General features: G+C 34.8%; 1 protein-coding gene and 1 non-coding gene across 2 annotated transcripts; one reads left to right on the forward strand and one right to left on the reverse strand.

Moving 5' to 3' along the window:
* The first annotated feature begins 679 nt into the window (after positions 1-679).
* Positions 680-14697, forward strand: LOC127831970 (solute carrier family 25 member 36-like). The gene is made up of 7 exons (XM_052357068.1): positions 680-827; positions 3175-3420; positions 4323-4400; positions 5009-5109; positions 7929-7995; positions 12503-12768; positions 13869-14697. The coding sequence occupies exons 1-7, from the start codon at positions 784-786 to the stop codon at positions 14072-14074; spliced, it is 1008 nt and encodes a 335-aa protein (XP_052213028.1). The 5' UTR covers positions 680-783; the 3' UTR covers positions 14075-14697.
* Positions 14698-23367: 8670 nt separating this feature from the next.
* Trnap-ugg (transfer RNA proline (anticodon UGG)) lies at positions 23368-23439 on the reverse strand. The gene has a single exon. It is a non-coding gene; the product is annotated as a tRNA-Pro (tRNA).
* Between the last annotated feature and the right edge of the window lie 204 nt (positions 23440-23643).

Here is a 23643-nt window from a genome sequence, read left to right on the forward strand (position 1 = left end):
AAAGCATGTTGTTTTTATTTTGTCTTAGTTATTTCTATGAAATAATAAGGATGATAAAAAGTGCACACAAAACTCGACCCGTGCGCTATGACACACACTTTATAAAGTTGAATGGCGTGTGTTCATTTCAAACTTGCGATTGATTTTCAAAAATGAATTGCGTGTTAAATTATGCAATTTAGCGAACATCTTCAGTGCCTTCAGCGCTTTGATTTCTAAAGCCGACACGCGATCTAAGAAGGTCCATAGTTCGAGTCGCAGCTTCAATGTGTAGAATAACCAAGATCCCAGTAAGGAATATAGAACGTTAATTTATTTAAAAAATGACCCTACCTATTTTTGTGTAGATATCTAGCACTTTCCATTATAAAGAATGATATATCTATGACATATATCAGAACGTTTATAAATATATGAATTGCATCACGTGTATGTACACAATCTATCAAAACGTTTATTGACAAATATTTATTTATTGTAAAAAGTTTAACGGGCATTGAACCCAGACCGCCTGCACGAAAAGCGCCATGTGACCAAAATAAATATTTGTGACCCACATACTTTTTTCAGGGTCAGGGTTTTTTGTGCACGAGGTCGCGGTGTGCTACAATAAGAATACCAATAAGAACAGCGACCGAGTTATGTCCTTCATTTTGATTGGCTGCTATAAATGTAAACACAGAACCGTGTGAGTGTGATGGAAATTTTCACTCTACGATATTGTGTTGACGTTATTGCGTTATTTACGTTTCGATGGCGAAGTGTAAGGTGTAACTCGTGTTGATGGCTTCAAACAATAATTATGGAATTCATTTGGTTGCTGGAGGGTAAGTTTGCATGTAATTTTACCAACTATCATTGCTGGAAAGTGGAGTGTATTCGTTGATTTTTACTTAAACGTTTACAACCGTTTCATTTTCATTTCGGAATTATGAATAAAGTTGATCGGTTACGAAACACACAGTTATCGTGCACACATATTTAATTCTTATTCTGAAATGCAAATGTTATATTTTACTTATGGTTTGCACAAGTGACAAATGATGATTCTTTTATAGAAATTAAAATATTTGTGTTTAAGAACGCAAACGATATGGTTTATGTAAACTCAAATATTATGTGCCGATTGTGTAGCAAGGCCTGATAATGATTAAGTATGGTGAGATACTTAAATGCAAGATAAACATTGAGATCCATTATTATATGCTGACATTTTAAGGTTTGTAGTTGTATAAATAAATTTATTTTAACCCAGAAACAATGGAATAGTATTGCATGATTGTGATACATATTTGCCTGGTCTCAGATGATGACATTGTCCTTGATGAAACACGTGGTTGATTCTTTAGTTGCAATAATCCATCTCCCAGCTATTGACCCTCCAGGTCGCTGAAGTGTGAGGAAACGTCTTTTGACCAAAGCAAGTGTTGTTTCTGTGTTCTTTTACGCCACTTATAATGTTATATGGCATTGGAGCTCTTGCACTATTAGTATTAATACAATGAATTAATGTTGAGCTGTACCTATGTACTCATAAAAGCTCAAAGCATTCAAGAAGAACTAGGTGATTGTTACCGTATGTCAAGGCATGGATAGCCTTTATTATACCCCCACAAACGAAGTTTAGGGGGATATATAACTTAAGAGTGAACTTGTCTGTCTGTCGGTCGGTCGGTCCGTATTAAGTGAACGCTCTCTATTTCAAGTTGTTTTCAACCGATTTTCACAAAACTTGGTCAGATGTTGTATCTAGATGTCTAGGTCAAGTTCAAATATGGGTCATGCCGGGTCAAAAATTAGGTCAGGGGGTCACTTGATGCATTTTAAACATTTAGCATGGTGTCCACTCTCAATTTCAAGTAGTTTTCATCTGAGCTTCACCAAACTTGGTCAGAAGTTGTATCTAGATAATGTCTAGGCCAAGTTCGAAGATGGGTCACGGCAGGTCAAAAACTAGGTCACGGGGTAACTTAGTGCGTTTTAAACATTGAGCATGGTGTCCACTGTTTTTTGTGTAGACAACATGCAAAATATTTTTTGTCAATACAGCATGTGGGGGTATTCGTCACGTCTGTGACAAAGCTCTAGTTTATGGTAGTGTGAACAAAATTGTGTGATGAATATAATTATTTTGTTGTTGATTATTTGTTAAGTAAAACCTTTTGAAAATAATCATCCACTTCTTCAATGTTTTGAGCTTATATGAATATGAGACTGTACATGTATGTAAGTCTCTTAGCCACCCATAGGGGCATACACATGTACATGTAGCTGGAGTTGATTTGTGGTTTTGCAACTAACTTTCCAAACAGCTTTACAAGTTCACACAAGTGGCCTTAGGGAATAATGAAAGTCATAAATGTTATAAAGCTTAAGTTGAACATTTTATCTATTATACTAAAGTGCATGGTCTCTATCGAATGACAAGTTTAATACATAATATATTGATAAGGTCAAAATAAGCTATACACCTTGATTTCACAGGTACTCCTTTTAAATTTATCTGAGAAGGTTGGCAGGGGAAGTTTTTTTTAATTTTCATGGATAGCAAACAGTTATTTCAGTTCAGTTATATCTTTATATAAAAGACTTTTAATTTGTTAGATGGACATAAAACACATTTTGAATTATTTGCCTATTTGAAATAACTGTTTCAACACGCCCAAACATGACTACAGTATTTATCTCATTCTGCTTGTAATTTTAAACCTTCTAGCTTTAAAACTCAGGTAGGTACAATATACAATGGTAGGTACGAAGTACCTAAAAAATGAAATTAAATTAAAGACTAGTCTTATTGTCTTAATAGAGCCAAGTTTAAAAAGCTTCATTTCTAACCCTAAGCTACTGATAAGAAGAAACAATATAAAACCTGACTCTCAGGCTGTTCTGGTTTGATGCTGGTTGCATATAGCCATATTTACTTTGCGTCTGAGCAGGAAAGGATTAACCCTTTGCATGCTGGGAAATTTGTTGTCTGCTAAAATGTCGTCTGCTGAATTTATAAAATTAGTATTTTCTTCGATTTTTTTCAAAGAATATTATCAGAATAGCAAACAGTTTGGATCCTGATGAGACGCCACGTTCTGCAAAGGCCTTCAAATTCGGTTTCCACACTGAAAGGGTTAAGTTAGAATTTTCAGACAAATTTCATGGTTGTGTCTGTCATTTCAGAATTGGAGGAACAGTCGGAGCTGTGCTAACTTGTCCACTTGAAGTGGTAAAGACTCGCTTACAGTCATCTTGTGCCTCTTTCCAGCCTGTGTATTTGCAAGCTGTGTCGACCAATGTGGGACTAATTGGTTCGCAGACCTTGAACTATAACTCGTGTAAAAACTTTAGTTCACAAGGGACTTTAGCTGCTGAGCATGCACTACAGCTGGCGCAAAGTAGATCTGTTGGATTATATTTTTGTCTCAGGTAATACTCTCACAGTTCTGCAATTTGTTATTTAGAGTCAGAGATTTCAACAGATTTTGAAACGCACGAGTCAAATCTTAATTGCTTTTCACTTGAAATGTTCAGGGGCTATATAAGGTGAAATTCTGAAGTGATTGTGTTATGGCATATTTGTTTAATGCTTTGCAAATTGTGTTTGGTATAAATTTAAATAAAATGCCAAGCAATTTTCAATTCCAATGATACAACGATACATGTATATTGTGAAATTAGCTTCTTGGTCCTTTTTGCATCCAACTGATCATTTTGCTGATTCATAAGTGGAAAATGCTTACATCAAAGAGCCAAATTCTGCCTTCTTTAACCCTTTACCACTTAGCCTACTTAGCTATTTTGATGCATTTGCAGTCCGTTAGAAAGTTACATTTAATTTAAGACCCTTCTTACTCAATTCAAGTTTTAAAGGCTTAATTTCCAACCCTTACATGTAGTTACTGTTGAGCAGCAAACAGCATAAAACCTGAACAGGCTGCGAGTTACTCACAGGCTGTTCTGGTTTTAACTTTTATGCTGGTTGCAAAAGCCATTTTCATTTTGCTTCTTATGGGGAAAAAGGTTAATTTCAAGAACCTGTTTGTACTTTTCTGTATTTTAAATGTGTCTGCTGTGTGCAGAAGTTAAAAGGATGGATTTTAGGAGCCTGGTCCAACTCGCCAGTTGCTCTTAAAATTTCTGGTGATACAAATGTATCCTCACCCTGGATTACCTTAGGAAACGCATCTTTCTGTTCAAGATGTTTTGAGAGAAGTTTGGTTAGCCAAACTGTTATTTTTAAACCCTGTTCATTGATATTGAAGAACTTGGAAAAGGTAATGTGTAAGTGGTTTATTCAATTTTGACATGCATGTTTCTTTTTTTTTCAGGCATATTATACAAAATGAAGGAGTTATGGGGTTATTCAAGGGTCTTGGTCCAAATCTAGTCGGAGTAGCCCCTAGCAGGTACCTATGTATTAATTTATGAATCAAACAGGGGTTTCCCTTAAAAAACATACATTTAAATTGATTTCTGGGGCTGAAAACAACTTTTACTATCCTCAAAAACAAAATGATCATGAACAATGCATGCATTATTCATATATTTTATTATTTCCATACTATATTCTACTATTCTTAATTATTGCATCAAATTCACATTTTCTGCAGATCATCAAGCATTCACTCTTCTGTTTCCACTGTTTGCAATGTCAAACATTTAAACTATGTTAACCCTTTGCATGCTGGGAAATTTGTCGTCTGCTAAAATGTTGTCTGCTGAATTTCTAAAATTAGCATTTTCTTCGATTTTTTTCAAAGAATATTATCAGAATATCAAACATTTTGGATCCTGTTGAGACGCCACGTTTTGTGGCATCTCATCTGGATGCAAACTGTTTGCAAAGGCCTTCAAAATTCGGTTCCCGCACTGAAAGGGTTAAAAGGAAATTTCTCTGGTTTGCTACTTTCTTGGCAATTGTAAATCTGCTGTTGTAAGCATCATAATTTTGCAAAAATTAAATTAAAAAAACTGGGTAACTTTCATTAATTTGTTTTATGCGCTGTATCTTCAGGGCAATCTACTTTTTCTGTTACGCGAACACCAAGAAGACGTTAAATGCTCGATGGAACCCCGACACTCCTTTTGTTCACATCTGCTCAGCAGTCACTGCAGGTCAGTGTTATTCAATGAAAACGAAATGAAAATGAGTCGTAATGTACATGTATGTGTGTTGGATGTTGACAGGGATAAGCCTGTGCAGTCTGCACTTGCTTATCAGTGATATCACTCTCCCCTTAAACAGGATTTTTGCTAAGAAAAGACTTCCTTTTATTGAAAAGTACCATAAAACCGAAAGTGTCGTCCCTGATTAGCGGTAGCCTATGCAGACTGTACATGCTAATTTGGGACAGCACTTTACGCACTGAGCCATGTTTTCTTCGAGCAATACTCAATTAGTCACCATTTAAGACCCATTAACCCCTTACCTATTTTAACCTTAAAATCTGTGCATTTAATGTCTTATTCACTTTATCCAAAGAGATAACAGCTTCAATGATATCAACTTACTTTTACCAGTTGGTTGCCTGGACTTGCAATACTCTAAATTACTTAAGTTGCAAAACCAAGAGCTATGGATCCAGAGCCAAGTACAGGTCATATCAAATACTTTTAACTAAAATTATCGATAATAAAACAACAACATTACTGATGTGACTTTTCAATACATTATATCCTATTATGAGCCTGAATCGAAAGATTGCATTTGCCAAATAGAACAACATTGTAATTGATTTACAGTAGTCTATTTTCATACAATAATTTAATGAAAGATATCGTTTGCGGCTTAAACAGCTTGATGCTTAGCTGGACCAACTTTTGATTGCCCAGATTAAAATCTACTTGCCCTAGACTAACTGGCCACCAACTGTTACTCTATTTCTACCTTTAAGCTTAATCTTATCAGCTTTTGAAGTTTTTATCAACTGGACTGCCTGGGTATAGGATAATCAGTGGTTTTTTTCTCACCATTTTGGGAATGGGACCGGGTTCATTTAGATTTGGAAAAATTACTGTGTCTTGACTGAAATTGGAAAATTAGTGTTGCTGTTGTTTTGATAACAAATGCTTCAAAATTAAGAATAAGTGATTTCAATATCATATTTACTGCTGTTCTACTCTTAAAGCTGGATGGGAGATACACATAATGTTGATCTGATTTTTTTTTATTGGTGTGAGGGGGATCATCAATTAGAATTCTTAGGTCCTGTTTGGGAAGTGGCCATTTATCGTCCCCGAATTTGAACAACAAAAAACACATTGTATAATTCTTATCTGATACATTTTCTATCCATTTAAAAATGTGCATAGTTGTCACAAATAAATAAATGTGTTACTATCTTCTTTTTTTTTTAAAGAAAAAAGTATTCTAGCGAGTAAAAATTGTGTTTTGATTGAAAACTAATTTGCAATTATACCCAGTAGAACTATTGGATGAAGCTATGTTCTTTCTTTCTATGAAGAATAATGTGACAATGTTTTAGCATAAATTGCATCATGCTACTTAATAACATATTTTCAATGGACATGTAAGAAAGTACACGTAATTGGAATGTGTTTTGATTGAATCACCTCTAAAACCCAGTATTAAAGTGACACTATGCTGGTTTTCCAAGATTGATTCAGCCGCATGATCTGCCGTTGGAATAAAAAAATGTTTTTCAATGACTTTGGGATAAATAACTGTAGTGTTTGCTTTCACACGCATGAAGATTCCTTGTTTGTGACCCAACTTGATAATTGTAATTGTATGACAGTTTATTGGCAGATCTTTCTGTTTACAGTAACTTGAAACTGTCTTTATGAGGGTGTCAAGGACATTTTAATACCAGTACATACATGTAGTTTGTCTAAAGGTTGTTGCATGGTTTAAAATAAGAAATAAAATGGGTAATTTTGGCACTAGTTGTGTTGCGTTGTTAACATATTAATTTTAGAAACCTAGCATTCACGACAGGTTCTGTTAGCGTTTACATATTTTGTCAAGGTCGTTGTAAAATTCATTCATGAATGTGATTTTAAGACGCAGTTGAATACTTATTGTAGACTTTGAAATTGGGCCAAGAAATAGGAAATTAGGTCTGTTTATGTAATAAAGAAGTATGATTAAAGGTTTGTTGTGGCCAATATGATTAAAGGTTTGTTGTGGTTAAAGACAAAATTAATGTCAAAATGAAATGGGAAAACTTGAGTTTAATTCTTAAGTCTGAGGAAAATTTTCCCATCTCATAACCAAGTAAATAGGATATACTTGAAGCCGCGCTCTGTGAAAAGAGGGTTTAATGCATGTGCGTAATGTGTCATCCCAGATTAGCCTGTGCAGTCTGCACAGGCTAATAAGGGAAGACACTTCAAGCCTTTACTTGATTTTGCTTCAAAGAGACTTTCTTGAAACGAAAAATATCATTAAAGTGGAAAGTGTCGACCCTGATTAGCCTGTGCGGACTGCACAGGCTAATCTTGGAGAACACTTTTTGCACATGCATTAAACCATTTTTTCACAGATCACGTACAGCCCATATGTAATGTGGTATAAAGACTTGGGTAATCATATGTTAATTTGAACAGTTGCAAAAACCTCTGTTGGTTAAGATTTTGTGTCCTTGGATTTTAAGTGCTTAAGATTGGATTAAACAAACCAACATTCAACTTAAAAAATACAGCTGATTTATAAACCTTTAAATGGTGAACGAAATCCTTGATGTAAAAGAAAATAATGACATGATTTTTTTTGTCCACTCCAAAGAGCCTCGACCCCTTTCCCAAAGTGGTTGGAAAAACTCTGAAGGAAAGGTGTTTTCCTCCCCCAAGGTGTTCCCAAAATCACACTTTTGAGTAACTTTCAACACTGTGTGCATTTAAGTTTTATTATTGCGAGACTCGCAAGATCAATAATAATACATTTAATTAAATCAAGCTTATTATGTTTGTAGGGGTAACAGCATGCACTGCAACCAACCCTATCTGGCTCATCAAAACCCGATTGCAGTTGGACCAAAAGTTAGTATGTTTGCTTTAATACATGTACTTTCCAGTAGTAGATAACAAAGTACACAATGTATCAGCCTTATCTGTGTCACCACATTTGCAATCTGTGGGTTAGCTTTGAGGAGATATGTGATTCATTCATGTATATTTTGATTCATAGATTTAACCTTTGGCATTTTAGAGAATTTTCTTAATATTTGTGCAGCAAGTATACTTAAAACAACAATAAAGCATGTACTACACGTCAGTCAAAGTTCTGGTATGTTTGGGTGAGGGTTGTTAAATAAGCTTTTCATGGGTGAAGGTATTGCACTTTTCCTTAAAAATATCGTTTTTGTGCATTATATTTTGTAAACATTTACAAAGCAGATGTCATATTAACCCATTTATGCCTAGCGTCTAGAAAAAAGGCCTTGGCAAACAGCGTAGACCCAGATGAGACGCCGCATCATGCGGCGTCTCATCTGGGTCTGCGCTGTTTGCTTAAAGGAATTTCTGTAAGAAATATTCTAAATTTAGAAATAAATATACTACAGAGGTGTCAAAGTTCAAGATTATTCCTGAATTCAGGATTTAGGCCCTCAAAAACTTCTTTTGATATTGATATAAATTAGAGGATTTTTGTTCAGGTATTTAAAGATTTCTGTCACTAAATGTCATTTTAAAATTTTAATTATTTTAATTTGACATACAATGTATTGTAAACACAGTTAACATAATTAAATGAATTATTAACCCAGTGTTCTCCGGAAGCACCGTCAGCCGGTGATTTCACCGGTTACATTCTATCTAGATGCAGGCTACTTTTCCCCAAAATATCACTCGAAATGGTGCAAATACACCAGTTTTATTGCTTAATCGCCGGCTACTTTGAAAATATAACTGGCTACTCAAATTTTTCTGGAGAACACTGTTAACCCTCTTTTGGCACTGGCCTTCCACATGCTAGGCTTATTTTCAGGATTTTAGATTTTGCCAATTTGACACCCCTAATACTAGAAGACATCCCTAATTTTGGAAATAAATTGATCAAATTTAGAAGGACAGGAGAGTCCACTAGCCATAAATGGGTTAACAGATGTTTAGCAACCTTCCCCTCACACAAACAGAAGTACTAGGTACACACTCTCAAAATATTATGTACCCCAAGAAATCCGACTTGTGATTAATTGCCTTTACCTACAAGCGCAGCCACTATATGCATGCATGTAAAGCATGATAGCTTAAACTGTTTCAAGGTTACTCTACACTATAAGAACGTCACAGATCATTTACCTTTATAGCACAGTTTACATTCCACTGCAGGTGTATTGTTTACGTTGTGTTTTGGTCTGGATTACTCATTGTTATTCATTGTTTTCACAGTCTTAGTACATGTAGGTGTAGTTTTCATTAACATGAAACGTGACTTAATTATTTTTAAAACTGTTTCCGTATGTCACCCTACTTTATTAATTATTTTTCTATGTAAACCTTACCGTCTTTGCATCATAGTTAAGCAAATTATTGACAAACAAGCAACTGAAAGAAATATTAAATTATTAATTTGTTTTTGGGCCTGCATCATTTGGTATTCATTATTATTTAGATATAATAATTTAATATCTTCAAGCGTAATGGTTGGGAGTATTTGGATACTTAATATTTGACAAACTAAACAGAGTATATAAATTGCTAGTCAATTAACAAAAAGAAAGACGCGTATTTATATACATCTACATGTTCAAACAAAATTAATTGTCAACACGGGCCATTTGTGCAGTCAATGAGTTAAACCAGGACATTCGCTTCTGACATATGCTTGAAGTCTCCCAGTTGAAACTTGTTTTACTTGTCTAGGACACATGCACTGAATATGTAGAAAAACAATCAGTTGAATCTTGTTAAATGAGACACGTGGCTTTTACAATTTGTGACTAGCTTTATGCATATTTGAGTTTTAAGTGTGGAAAAGTTTTGTATTTAAACGTGTCCAGTGCCTACAAGGTTGTACCTTGTATTGAACATGACACATGTCTAATGTAATTCGCCTGTTTAATTATTTTGTAAACGTGTGTGTTTTTTTTCTTTTTTTTTTTATATATAAACCACAATTATGTAGGCACCATGAGAGTAAATTAATCTTAATAATTAAATTTTATTATCATTTAATTAAGTCTGAATTTTAATGTTAATGAATTTTTGGTAATGTGTTATTTTTACTTATTCAGCAACATACATGATTGTAGTTTATTGAAAAGTGTACAATTGTGATTATTATTTTATGTGCATATTTTACCTACATTCCTTAAATGAGAAATACTTTTTGAGAAAGTGTGTACATTTACAAGTAAAGCATCACAGTAAACTCTTATATACAATAGGGAAACTCTTTGGATTGTATTAAGTTAGACCTACAGAACTTGAAAAAATAAGTTCATATCAGAAGCTGAAACAAAATGCATGTTGAAGGCCCTGACAAATTCCTACATTGAATTCTGTTCTCTTACCATATTTCAGGTCAAGTTTGTTTATGAGATAAGAATGTAACTAGCATAAAATCAGTACGACAATCATCTTGACTCAAGGTTGTTGTATGACCGATTTTAGGCAGGTTATTATCAAGATTGTCTTGAGTTCAAAATAATATCAAAATTACTGTTTCTAGTGAAATAGTTAACATTTTAGCACATTAATATGTCGCTAATGAAGCCCTTAAAAGTCTGCTTAAAGTTCGCCGTGGCGAAATGTACTAGAGCGTTCTCTAGATCTTCCCCAAAGACATCAAATACTGGTTTCGCCTCCTCAAACCTGACACCTTAATCATTACTCATTGCTCAAATATTGTTTTCTGGCAAGGAACTTGCAATTATGTCAACCAATTTACCATTAATGTCTATCTTTAATCTCTCAGAGATTATGGATAGACATTAACTGTGTACACTAACATTTTGCATCAAATCAGTTTGGCATATGTAACCTAGACAGGAACATGTTACCAGTGAGTAATGCTGGAATTATGTAACATTTTCCATCAAAGTTCATACAATAGCAGAAAGCATATATCACAAACACAGGATATTATGACAAAGTTGCCTATTTCATAGTATGTGTTGTTAGCGTACAGTACTTCTGAAATATAATTGCATGATTAAAAAAACACACTGGTATCTCATAATACTTTCTTTTTTTCTAATCAAGATGCCAAACAAAGTGTTTCTTTCAAATAAACTATTTCTTTGGCCTTTGAGTGCTTTTGAAGAGCTGCACTATTTATAGCTGACAGTAGTACATGTTACATAATAACTTGAATGAAGGTCAAAATGATAAATAGATTAACTCTATAATGAAGCTCAAAAAACAGATCATCTTTAGTTAGGAAAATTGTACTTTAACATAGTTTTGTAGAGAAAGTGTACGCAATTCTGTCAACTGTTATATATTAAGAGCATATTTATAGAGTTTTCTGCGTTGCTGAAATTTATGTAATAGATCTATCCCGGAAAAGCACGAGTTTAGAAAACGCCACTAATCACCCCGGTACAAACAACGCTGGTACATTAAATCAACCAATGATAGCGTACTTTAAATTATAACGGTTGATACGGTGTGTGATTTTGAAAGAATTATAAATGGGTCATGTTTATTTGTACCAGCAGATTAGTGGGTTTTTCCAAAAAGTTGCTTTTCCAGGATACATATATTGGATCAGAAGTTTATGATCTAGAATGATAAACATATCCCGTTCACTTCTCTGAGTAATTATTTGTGCACAGCATTGATGTATAACAGCCTCAAGCTATCAAATATAGCTTAATCATCAAATACAAAATTCAATGTCTGTCTGGTTGATGGCGACATAGCCTACAGAGATGATTGGAAGATATTAAAATCTGCAATAAGAACATAGGGAACAGTGGCAATAAGTGTTTCATAATTGGTAATGGATTGTTAGTGTGCGCAGTTACTGGTACATAAATGAAGGTTTCGAGCAAAACTCTGTTCAAGTGCACTCAGCATTTATTGATGCAAAAACTTAGATTTAGAACAGAATATATTTTGCTGATGTGAACATCTATGTACATAATATCATATTATGTTTTACATAATATCATATTATGTAAGTTTTTTTTTTTTTAGTAAACAACCCTGTATATGGATATTTTGCAATTACTTTTAAAACACAACATTTTGTAGTTTGTGTTTGTAATCAGACTCTTAAACCTTTCCATTCAAAAGTGATGTTAAAACGGCTATATGCAAAAACCATACAACCGGGACAGCCTGCCAGTAACTCACAGTCTAATCAGGTTTTTATGCTGTTTGATGCTCATCAGTATGTTATGGTTGGAAATGAAGCCTTTAAAACTTGGATCTAGTAATAAAGTTCTTTAATTTGATTTCCTAAGGGACGCCAAAAGCATGAACATGCGTATCTGAGAAGGAAAGGGTTAAATGACGGTAATTAACTCCTAAACCTTCTGTCATAGTTTTCATACAATTAGCTTGAAATTACATGAAAGATTTTGTCTATTTTCAGGAAAAACAACAGCTTGACGGTGCGACAGTGCATAAGGGACGTGTACACCACACATGGACTAAAGGGTTTCTACAAGGGCATCACAGCCTCCTATTTCGGGGTCACTGAAACAGTCATTCATTTTGTAATGTATGAGGCATTGAAAGCGCGGTTGGCAGAATACAGCCGCTCCATGATTGGAGAGCGAGACGTCTCGGACTTCCTGCGATTCATGGTCGCTGGAGCCTGCTCCAAGACCTGTGCTACCTGCATTGCCTATCCACACGGTATGATCATGTGACCTCTTTGATCATGTGACCTGTTTTAATTTTGTGTTTAGTGTTAACACTTTTCACCAACATTTAAAAATAAAAAAGTTCATATCACCAGTCTTTGTGACACATGTGTATTGCCTATCCACATGGTATGATCTTTTTACACTTAAACTTTTGTGATTTTGTCTAGTACATTTTGCCAATATTAAAAATGAAAAAGTTCTATGACTTCATTTGATTAATGGCTGCAGGATCCTCCTCAAAAACCTGGGCTTACAGGGCCCTCAATCTATCAAATCTGCCGCCGAATTTCGGCGGCAGTTCCCCACCTGAAAAGTATACTTTTTTCCCCTTTCGGAGGGGAAAATTCCCCCTAAAAAAATTTTTTTTTTTTTTTTTTTTTTTTTTTTTTTTTAATAGAAAGATGTGTCTCATGATAATTATATCTCAATTCTATTTAAATTTAATCTTTTCAAACATACAAAATTATGAAAAATGCAATAAATATAGTGCAAACATGTACAAATGAAATAATGAGAGAGTAAGTAAAAAAATCCCCCAAAAAGGGAAACGCCGCGAAAATTCCCCCTCCTAAGGGCTGCGGACCCCTTCCCCCAAAGTAGTGTTAGGGCCCTGGCTTACTATATTGCCTATCCACATGGTATTAACATCGTCACTCAAATATGCACTTTTAACACCTTTTTAGTTACTTACCAAAGTTCTATCACTAGTCATAATAATCTAAAAGGCTTGTGACTGGCTCAAATACATTCAAGAGAATTGAGTTATATTGCTTGTAAAAATGTAAGATCAAATAGTTTATTCTTAAGTTTTGGGAAAACAGTGCTTACTGCAGGCACTAAAAGTGTCGTCCTAGATTAGTCTATGCAGTCAATACTTTCCCCCTAAACTGGATTTGTGTTAAGAAGAGACTTTCCTTTCAGAAAAATATCAATAAAAGCCAAAAGTGTCGGCCCAGATGAGCCTGTGTAGACATTTTATGCACGCGCATTAAGCCTCGTTTACCTGAATCACACTACTTGTCTAATTTCAGAGGTTTCGGAGATCAAGCAAACACAAGATAAACATAATTTAAATGTGTCTTATTTCAGAGGTGGTAAGGACCAGATTACGAGAGGAAGGCAACAAATACCGCTCGTTCTTCCAGACCCTTTTTCTGGTTGCTAAGGAGGAGGGTCACAGGGGCCTGTACAGGGGCCTAGCAACGCAGCTCGTGAGACAGATCCCCAACACGGCAACCATGATGGCCACCTACGAACTCGTCGTCTACCTCTACGAGTGCTGGCAGATCTCGTGAACTGGCCATGTGACCCAAAGCAAGGCTTACTCTGCCATTCGCCAAATTAGCCAGTGGCTACAAATTGACACATTGGCTAAAGGAATTTCTATTTGGCTCCATCATTTTCATCATAAAAAATAATAAAATAGCCAAAATGACAAGATTTCAGCCATAGCAAGGCAAATGTGGCTGAAGAAAATTGTGAGCCATGGGAAGCCCTGAAAAGGATCTAGTGGATACAACTGCATGGTTGACGACTTCCATAATGTCTTTCATAGACTTTGAAGGAGCTCAGTTCAATACCTCTAAGGTGTAAATCTTTGCCGACGGTTGTGCGTTTTCAATTGTTCGAGAGGAAGTAATAAAATGCCACAGAAAATGTCTGTGATATTGTGTGATGGTATTTGAGAAAAGGTTTCGGATGAGCTGGTTGTCTAGTCAGTCTTCACAGCTTGGCAGTTTAAGCTAACGATCTTTTCAACGATCTGTGGTTCTACTTTGCTTCCACATCAAGTTGTCTACAAGGCTGAGATGTGGAAAAGTGCAAGACTTTACAAATGTCCGAAGAAATTGACAATGCCCCTGTAATTTTGATGTGCAAGGTCTTCTTGATTCGTTGATTGATGGAGAAGTGTTGGAGGAAATTTTTGAGAAATTTGGTGCTTGTCATGTTGGCATTATTAATGCTTAGAAATGTTCAGTTTTAGTTTAGTTTGTGGTTGGTTTCAGTTACAAATGCATTTTTGAATGTTATATAGCCTCATAGGATGAGAACGAATTAAATATAGGATCTGGCACGAGTTGTCATATCATATAATATTTTATCGAAAGAGTTCAGGAACTTTGTTAGTAAGCGAGCCTTTGGCGAGCTTACTAACGAATTTCCTGGACGAGTTTAATAAAATATGGTATGATATGACAACGAGTGTCAGATCTTTTTTATCACATGCTTTTAAATGAGCAAATTAAATAAATTTTTACGCAAACATAATGATCAATCCCGAATGTTGTTTACATTTTGTGACGTCATTTGACGCCTTGCAGCAAAATATCAAAATGCGATTGGTCAATAAACGAAAACTTAGCCTAGGGAATAATCTAGAATTTACTATCTATGGGTCCCTGAACTGCAGATTTTAGACCAATGAGTCCCAGGCCAAAATTAATGAGTCCAACTTGAAAAAGAATGGGTCCCAAATTTTGAAAGATACCAAGTAGTGAAGAAAATATGTCTAAATCACACTAGCTCAATAACTATATTTGCATTAAACTTTTAATAATCTCAAAAACTTGTTGAAACCAAAAAAAAAACAAATTCAGAGTTATCACTATCTTGTTTGCCTTCACATAGGCTTTAACATTATCTGTTACATGACTGTAACCTGTTATAACATTTCAACTCGATTCAAATCGATGATAATATTAATGTTTACATCCGAATAGCAAGCTTGATAATATTATTGTTTACGTCCGAATTGCGAGCCGTTTACCTACCATTATTAGAGCTTAGATTTGTTTGTTTTGGATTATTAAGCTTCAACACCTATTTCGGAGGCATTTTTTCTGTATTATTTATGACTAAGTTACACAAAGTTAAAGCAGGTTTTCATGCGGGGACTCGAGAAAATATCATAACACATTCTATTTTAAAGGTCGATTCTAATTGGTTCGTATTATACATCAGCGGCTCGACTAGAGCCAATCAAAAGACTTGCTGAAGTCTTCAAGCCTCATTCGGTTAAACTTAGCATTCGTTGCTACACTTTTGACTCGTACACAAGATGGTTCGTACCTATCGTGATTCGCGTATGCCTGAACGGATACAGTTCAACAATGCGTCCGAGTGGATGCACATATTTCAAAACGATGCGTCTATTTCGATATTTGTGCGTCATAGACTCGGGACGCACGTGTAGATTATTCCCTGTAAGCCAATGAAAACGCTTAAAAATGTTGTATTACACATGTGTTATATTAAAAAATATGTAATGGTTGTATTACATGGGAAACAGGGTATGGCATGTGATTAAATAAGTTGTGACTCTTTAGAAGTGTTTGCATCAGATTGCATTTTTAAAGGAATCTTTTCACGGTTTGGTAAATTGACAAAATTGAAAAAAGTTGTTTCAGATTCGCAAATTTTCGTTTTAGTTATGATATTTGTGAGGAAACGGTATAACTGAACATTTACCATGGTCTAATATAGCCAATATATGCATCTTTTGACAATTCAAAAACCTAATTATAAAGCGTTGCAACGATTGAATAATTTGGAGAGTTCTGTTGTTGTCGTTAAATTTTGTGAAACTACAAAGATTGCTCATATAATGCATAAGATACTTCAACCAAGTATGCTTGGCTGAATAGCTGAGGGGGCTAATGCGTTTTTACTCCAGGCTACTCCAGGACTCTGGGGGTCACTGGTTCGAGTCCAGCTGCGGCTACTTTTTTTTCCTTTTTTAAATTGTATTCTTGATTTTTTACTGGAGCTTTTAAGATCCAATGTTAACATTTATCAATATAAAGCATTTAATGACTTATTTCAAAACATGCCAAAAACTGTGAAAAGGCCCCTTTAATGATAGTCTGTGGTGTAAAGAAGACATCCATTGTAAAATTAAGAACCTATAAAACAGTTAATATATTTTGAAAAAATGGATAAGACGTGATATTTTTTTTTAGATCATTTACAGCAAGATCATATGATTAATTTTTAGGATCAACTTTTGCAACACTTCCAACAAAGGTTAAACAAACTCGACAAAATATTAAGTATCATAAATACTCCATTTCCTTGTTAACTTAAATATCTTATGAAGAAAAAAGACCCAATATGTATTTTTAAAAAGCAAAAAGTTCAAAACTGGCTGCAAGTGTTCAGACTTCAGCTTCAAGCTTTGGAAACAGATTTGTTTTTGCTCACGAAAAATGTTCATGATCTTCATAAGGTACTTATCTCTTGTTGGTCATTTTAGTGAGTTGTTATGCCTCAGTGTTTGTGACACATGTTAAGTTTTCGTCTCTGTGTATGTTTGCAACAAATAAAGTGTCATATATTATACTATTAAAGGATCTTGTATAATGGTTTGGTATTGTTCTGTCATTTGCATGCAAACATTTTTATAACAAATCAGTAGAAGTCTTCAGGAATTCTATAAAATTCAAATATATTCTCTAAATATTATCAGAAAAATCTTTTAACTATCTAAATGTTTTCAATACTCCTGTACTATTGGATTTATATTCTTATTATAAAAAAATGATTCCTTTAATGTTGTTTGCTAATAAAATGTTGTATATCTGGATGGTTAGGTAACCACAGGTTTTCAAAAAATATGTGCAATGGTTGCAAACTTTAAACTAATAGGTAATTATATGATTTTTTCCATGCATTTGCAAATGTCCAAACAACAGTTTCTTGTAGAAGCAAATACATTGTTAATACATATGCAGTTATTTTCATGGATCAATTAACACAATCATTATATACAGATGCCTAACAAGACTATTGACTGATTTGTTTGTGCATTTAGTTCAAAATCTATTTGTTCTTTTTTCCTGTACATAGTGTATTATAAGTGTTTGAAACAAATAGGCTCATTGTAATTTATTTCAGTTGTATAAGACCTAGAGGATAAAATCTTATAAATATAAGTAACATCTTGTCAATGACAAACAAGTTTATAAGTATTTTACTAAAGATATTTAATCAAGTTTAAAGTTATGTTTGTACTCGCATGTTTATAATAAGCAAAATCTGTATTTATTGTTTATTGCTTTTATCCATTTCTCATCAGATACAAATGTTATTGACTCTTAAGATATTTAAAGCTTATGTAGGTTTTGTTTCGGCTTGGATGTTTTATTAATTGTTAGAACAAAGATAATTATGTTTGTGGGGTAATAAATCACTAATTATTACTGTAGTGTACATAATACATGTATATCCTTTGGACAATTTGTCAAATAAGATTGATGACAGTAATACAATAATTGTTGGTTATTTAGTTTGACATTAAATGTGACTTTGCCAGCTTTCGGTTTAATAGATTTTGTAACTCATTTGTAAATATTGTAAATATTTACAAAAAATGTGTTTGAATTTAAATAATACATTGTACTTTATCATGGATAATTACATTTTTGTTGACTCAGTATGTTCTATATCGCTGTTTCATTATGTAAAAAGGCTGCCTGAGTATTTTTTATTGGTTTGAAGCCAAATATATCTTAATTTTCATTGTACTATTATAGTGTAAATCAGTTATATACGTTTGCACATACCTTCATGGCAAACAGTATTTAAATAGTATTGAAATAGACTGGTCAATGGTACACTTAAATTTAAAGGTGAACTTTAAAAAGCGAATGTGGTATTTACTTCACTGTATTTTAAATAATTGAAGGTCACAATGTTGTTCAGGTTGTTTGTGTTGCCATAGAGATTGTTGTCATTTTGAATGTGAATGGTTGAAAACCAAAATAGAAACTTGGGCGGACTAGACATTAAGAAAAATTGGATTGAAATCCAAACTAAAAACACTGTTAATAAAAAAATCAATAAAATACTTTGAAAATTAAACATGTGTTTGTGTTGTTTTTTAAAGTGAGAGACAGAAAAAATAGCGTAGGTTGTTAGAGAAACAAAGTTTTTGTCAGTAAAATTTGCAGGAGTTTGCAGTAGTTTATTTCACAATTAAAACATGCAAAAACTGCAAATTAGTGATACTTCATACTTCTCAACTTTTGGGTTTAAAAATAATTAACCCATAAAGCGATTTACATTTGCAGAATACAAAAAAATCCACTTTGAAAACATCCTTGACTTTAATATTACTACATTCTGTCGGCTGTTTTCTGATGATTTATTTTTGAGCGATCAATAGAAGAAAAAGCAAATGAACAGACGCGGTGTGACATCCATTGCGAGAACATGACCTATTTGTTGAAAAGAGAATGTTATGATGTTGAAATAAGCAGGTAAGACGGCCGCTGTGGAAAAGCAATTTTTGCGTCTAACATTTAGGTTTTGTTAGTGGGGAAATATTAAGAAGCATTGTCTGATGTCTGTTCTACTAATTAGCGCATACAAATGAACATTGGCAGACAAGGTATTAACCCGACATTTCAAGGTTGTGTTGATACCAGTGTACTTCTGTGAACCGATATAACGCTAAAGCGCGAATGAACAGTAAAATACTGCGGACTCGCTCAGGGAATAGGGACTTACTGCATGTGCGTAAAGCGTCGTCCCAGATAAGCCCGTGCAGCCCGCAAAGAAAATGTGGGTCGACACTTTCCGATGTTACGGATTTTTTTCGTTTGAAGGACACATGTAGTTTATGCGTGAAGGGTCGTCGCTGATTAGCCTGTGTGGACTTAACCCTTACAATGCGGGAACCGAATTTTAAAGGCCTTTGCAAACAGTTTGGATCCAGATGAGACGCCACAGAACGTGGCGTCTCATCTGGATCCAAACTGTTTGCTATTCTGATAGTATTCTTTGAAAAAAAAATGAAGAAAATGCTTATTTTAGAAATTCTGCAGACGACATTTTAGCAGACGACAAATTTCCCAGCATGCAAAGGGTTAAATGCTAATCTGGGACGGCTCTTGATACACATACATCACATCTCTGTTTACAGAGCGAGGCACGCGTATAAAGGTAGCAACCATTGGCTCGGTTAATGAATAATTTTGGTACATGTTTTGACTCAGAAGTATAAGAGCGAGATACACATTCAATTTCCAGTTGATGGGTTGGCAATAAGCCAGTAACCGACGATATCATAATATTATAAATAAGTCCCGTACAAGACTCGAACCGTCGAACGCGATTGTCATTTATGTTAGATGTTTGAAAGGCAACTGACTACCCCGTCTTATAATAAAGTCAATGCAATAATATCAATTAAGGCAAAAGTCGAAATCCGTCTTAAAGTCAATCTGCCCTATAATCCAGAAAATGCGGCAAGTGTAATCCATAAAAATAAAACTTAAACTGTATGAGAAAGGCAGACCAATCATGCTATTTAATTTTGGAAATGTTCGTGACAGTTTTCAGGTTTGTGTTCTGAGAATGCTCAGAATAGAAAGACTTACAGGGGGCAACGTAGGAGCAAAGTGACACAAAGTAATAGAAAGACTTACAGGGGGCAACGTAGGAGCAAAGTGACACAAAGTAATAGAAATGTAATTACGATTAGCTTAATGTTTAACAGAAAAAATGCATCCCTCTCGGAAAGCAATACCCGGCCGGCCCTATCAAGTCACTCAAGGGGCGAGACTAGAACCTTCGACCTCCCGACTCGTAGGTGAAAAACTTACAATCACTTACATGTATAAAATGGACCACATCGGTACACGCCTATACGATCAGTACATGAACAAAAAGGGCACATTAGCGATCCGTTGTATCTGTGTAAAAGTTGATGTCAAGTGTGTAAGAGGATGTATGAGAGGATATGACTAATTTATTATCATGATGTACCGTATATCAATTTATCTCGTGAGAAATATCACATTGATGGCAAAAACAATTTATTTTAGATATACTAATAACAGAAAGCCAAAGGTTTATACAGACATTCCCAAATCCAGTTCCTGAGAACAAAACAAGTTATTTGGGTCCATGGGAAACATCTAAAGAACTTCTCGAATGGAGATCGATTTTTTTGATTGACTGATTTACGAATTGTACACAAACACATCGGAAATGACTTACTCAATGTCTTTTTTTTCCCCAAATAAGAGACCCACGCATTTATGCATCCAAGGTGCTGTTCAAAAGATGTCGCTTTTTTTAATTAAAAACAAAACAAAATTTAATACCGACGAACATAAATGCTTGTACAGTTGTAAATGATGGTTACTAGAAACAAAACACAGTGCTAATCAATACATCTACAAGTGTTTAAAACAAAATCGAGTTGTCATAGGTCAGGTCAAATATTCCAAAAACGTATGTAAACTGTGTTATCTATACGAATGTCTAATGCGGTGTTTGTTTTGATGACTCGTTGTCACGCTATCTCATCCGGGCACTTAATGTCCTTGACACTCTTTCTGTGCGAGATTGCGTTGCACGGGACACGGCGGTTAGGGGTATAAGAGGTGAGAATTGGTTGAAGAGGTAGAGGGGCGGCAATTGTCAATATCAGGACCCCCCGCAAAAAAACAACAACAGCAAAAATACACAACAAAACATCAACAACAACTGCTATAATTGTTTTAATATGCAAGTTTCACGTTTACTGAATTCACTGTGTTATTGCATTATTACAGTGGATTTAACATCTATATAACACAGATTGGGGTTTTTATTTGAATACTGTTGCCATGGTTGTTTCAATTGTGATTCGGCGCATCCAATATCAAAAAGAATATTAATGAAACAGAAAAAACAGAATAAAAAGATGGAGAAAAAGCAACATGTCCGTAGAAAATCAAATAATAAAGATTTTAGTTACGACTTTTGTCGGTATTAAGATAAACGCGGACATGTGCGAGCTGCATTCAATAATTTCTTATCAACGATATAGTTAATATGTACTACGCCAATATAATGCTCATGCATGTTCAGCATCTTAATGCTAAATATTTATATAAACAAACTGTATCTTGAATACATTATATGTATTGTATCAAAATACGTTAGGCTTTAAGGGACGATATTATAACTGCCAATTTAATACTATTGCAAAGGACAATTTGTTTATCATATGTTTGTTTCAAACTTCCCTTTATATAGGTTGCACATTGCCAATAAATGTATATTGAAGCTGTAATACAGCAGCATATTTAAACATTCACATTATTGCTAATTTTCAACCAATTACAAGAAAAATTTTGAATTTTCAAGGTTACCATGATATTTCATTCAATTCAACTCGGTTCTTGTTTTTGTTAACGGAACGCACTTAATTTGTTTCATTTATTGTGGGGTTTATAATTTGAAATAATTTCGAACGTTGCACATTTTAATAGGGGTGGTGTATGCACAAAAGTTTTCGCCCATCTTTAAGGCCGTGTCTGGAATTGTGACAATTCCAGAGACGGCCTTAAAGATGGGCGAAAACTTTTGTACAGTCGCAGTCAATGTAAAATAAGTGTATGGTTCAAGGGAGGCAAATGTGTATAAAATTGTCAACTAGGATTGTTCGAGTTATCTTCAATTTGTTACACCTACAAACAGAAAAGAGTTTATTCAAAGTAAACTGGCTTGCAGAGAAGCACATCTTCTCGAGTCTGTTTTCTACGAAGAAAAGTATGAAGCGTCTTTGAAATAATCATGAGAAAGCTGTCTCAACTTTGCCGTTGTCTTTCCGTCATTTATTTTCATTTATTTCGCCAGATTAATGTGTCGCTTATAGCTCAAAAAGTTCAAACGATGGAGTGACGTAACTTCAAACAAAGATCTATAGATATTTGCGCAATAAACTGTGATAAACATGTTCATCATCGAGTGAACTTGTGCACCGGGCTATTTTGATGCATTTTCTGATCGACTCTAGTGGACATTAAATGTATATTTATACCGATCATTATGCGAGGCATTTTTGTGGAATATAATTGCATCCGCCTTCAATGGCCATACACCAGAATAAAATGGTGTTCCCGTCTCCCAACCTCAAAGGTTAAGGCAATCCATTAAGCTCAATATTCAAATTCGGCCATTCAAAAGCTCAACATCTCTCAGCTATATTTGCCACATAACTGTATGGAAATAATCTGGCACAAATGGGGACCATTAACGACGACGCGCCGCATGTGTAGCAGGGTTCGGTTAAAGGAAAGCTTACGATGCCTTGCTAATTGAGCTGGCTTATAGCGACGCGGTAACATGTCTTCTTGATTTGTGTTCGGGAGGTCTCGGGTTCAATGCCCACTGTGGTTGGGGACTTTTCTGACTGGGTTAAATTGGTGCCCAACGTGGGACCGTGACATAACCTGGGTATGCTCTCACAGGCCGATGTGTAATTATACATCACTGTATTCGAGGACGAATACATATTTGAGTGTGTGTGTGTGTTACCCACTGTGACACATAAAAGACTTACTCAATGGTCAATGTCACTTTTAAAGATCAATGCTCACATTTGGCCTTAAAACTCATGTAAATGTGTCACTTATCATGCAGTTTTGATAACGAGCCTCTAAAGACCCCGAGAATCGACAAAATGTTTCGTAAAAAAAATGAATCACCCGTCTCCCAAACCCCACAAGTTAAGGTCACACGTAGAATCAGGTCCCTGGTAGAATTCTAAAGTTAAATTTGGTGAAGAAATTTCAGGGGCATGACAAAAGGTCTTGGGCCCGTCCGGGATTTGAACCCGGGACCTCTCGCACCCAAAGCGAGAATCATACCCCTAGACCAACGGGCCGCTACGTATTAAAACGTTGGCAATATTGATATATCACTAACATTATTCATTATTAGTAGCCAACCAAATACATTTTTTTCAGATATTACTTTTTGAAATAGAACTGCACCAAACAAAGGTGTTTTTAAATTACAATCACTGATCACGTATCGTTGACAATTTGTTAATTATTTAAAAAAATCGAAAAATAAATGGCATGTGACA

The sequence above is a fragment of the Dreissena polymorpha genome, chromosome 5 (assembly GCF_020536995.1).
Source record: "Dreissena polymorpha isolate Duluth1 chromosome 5, UMN_Dpol_1.0, whole genome shotgun sequence".
Lineage (NCBI taxonomy): Eukaryota > Metazoa > Mollusca > Bivalvia > Myida > Dreissenidae > Dreissena > Dreissena polymorpha.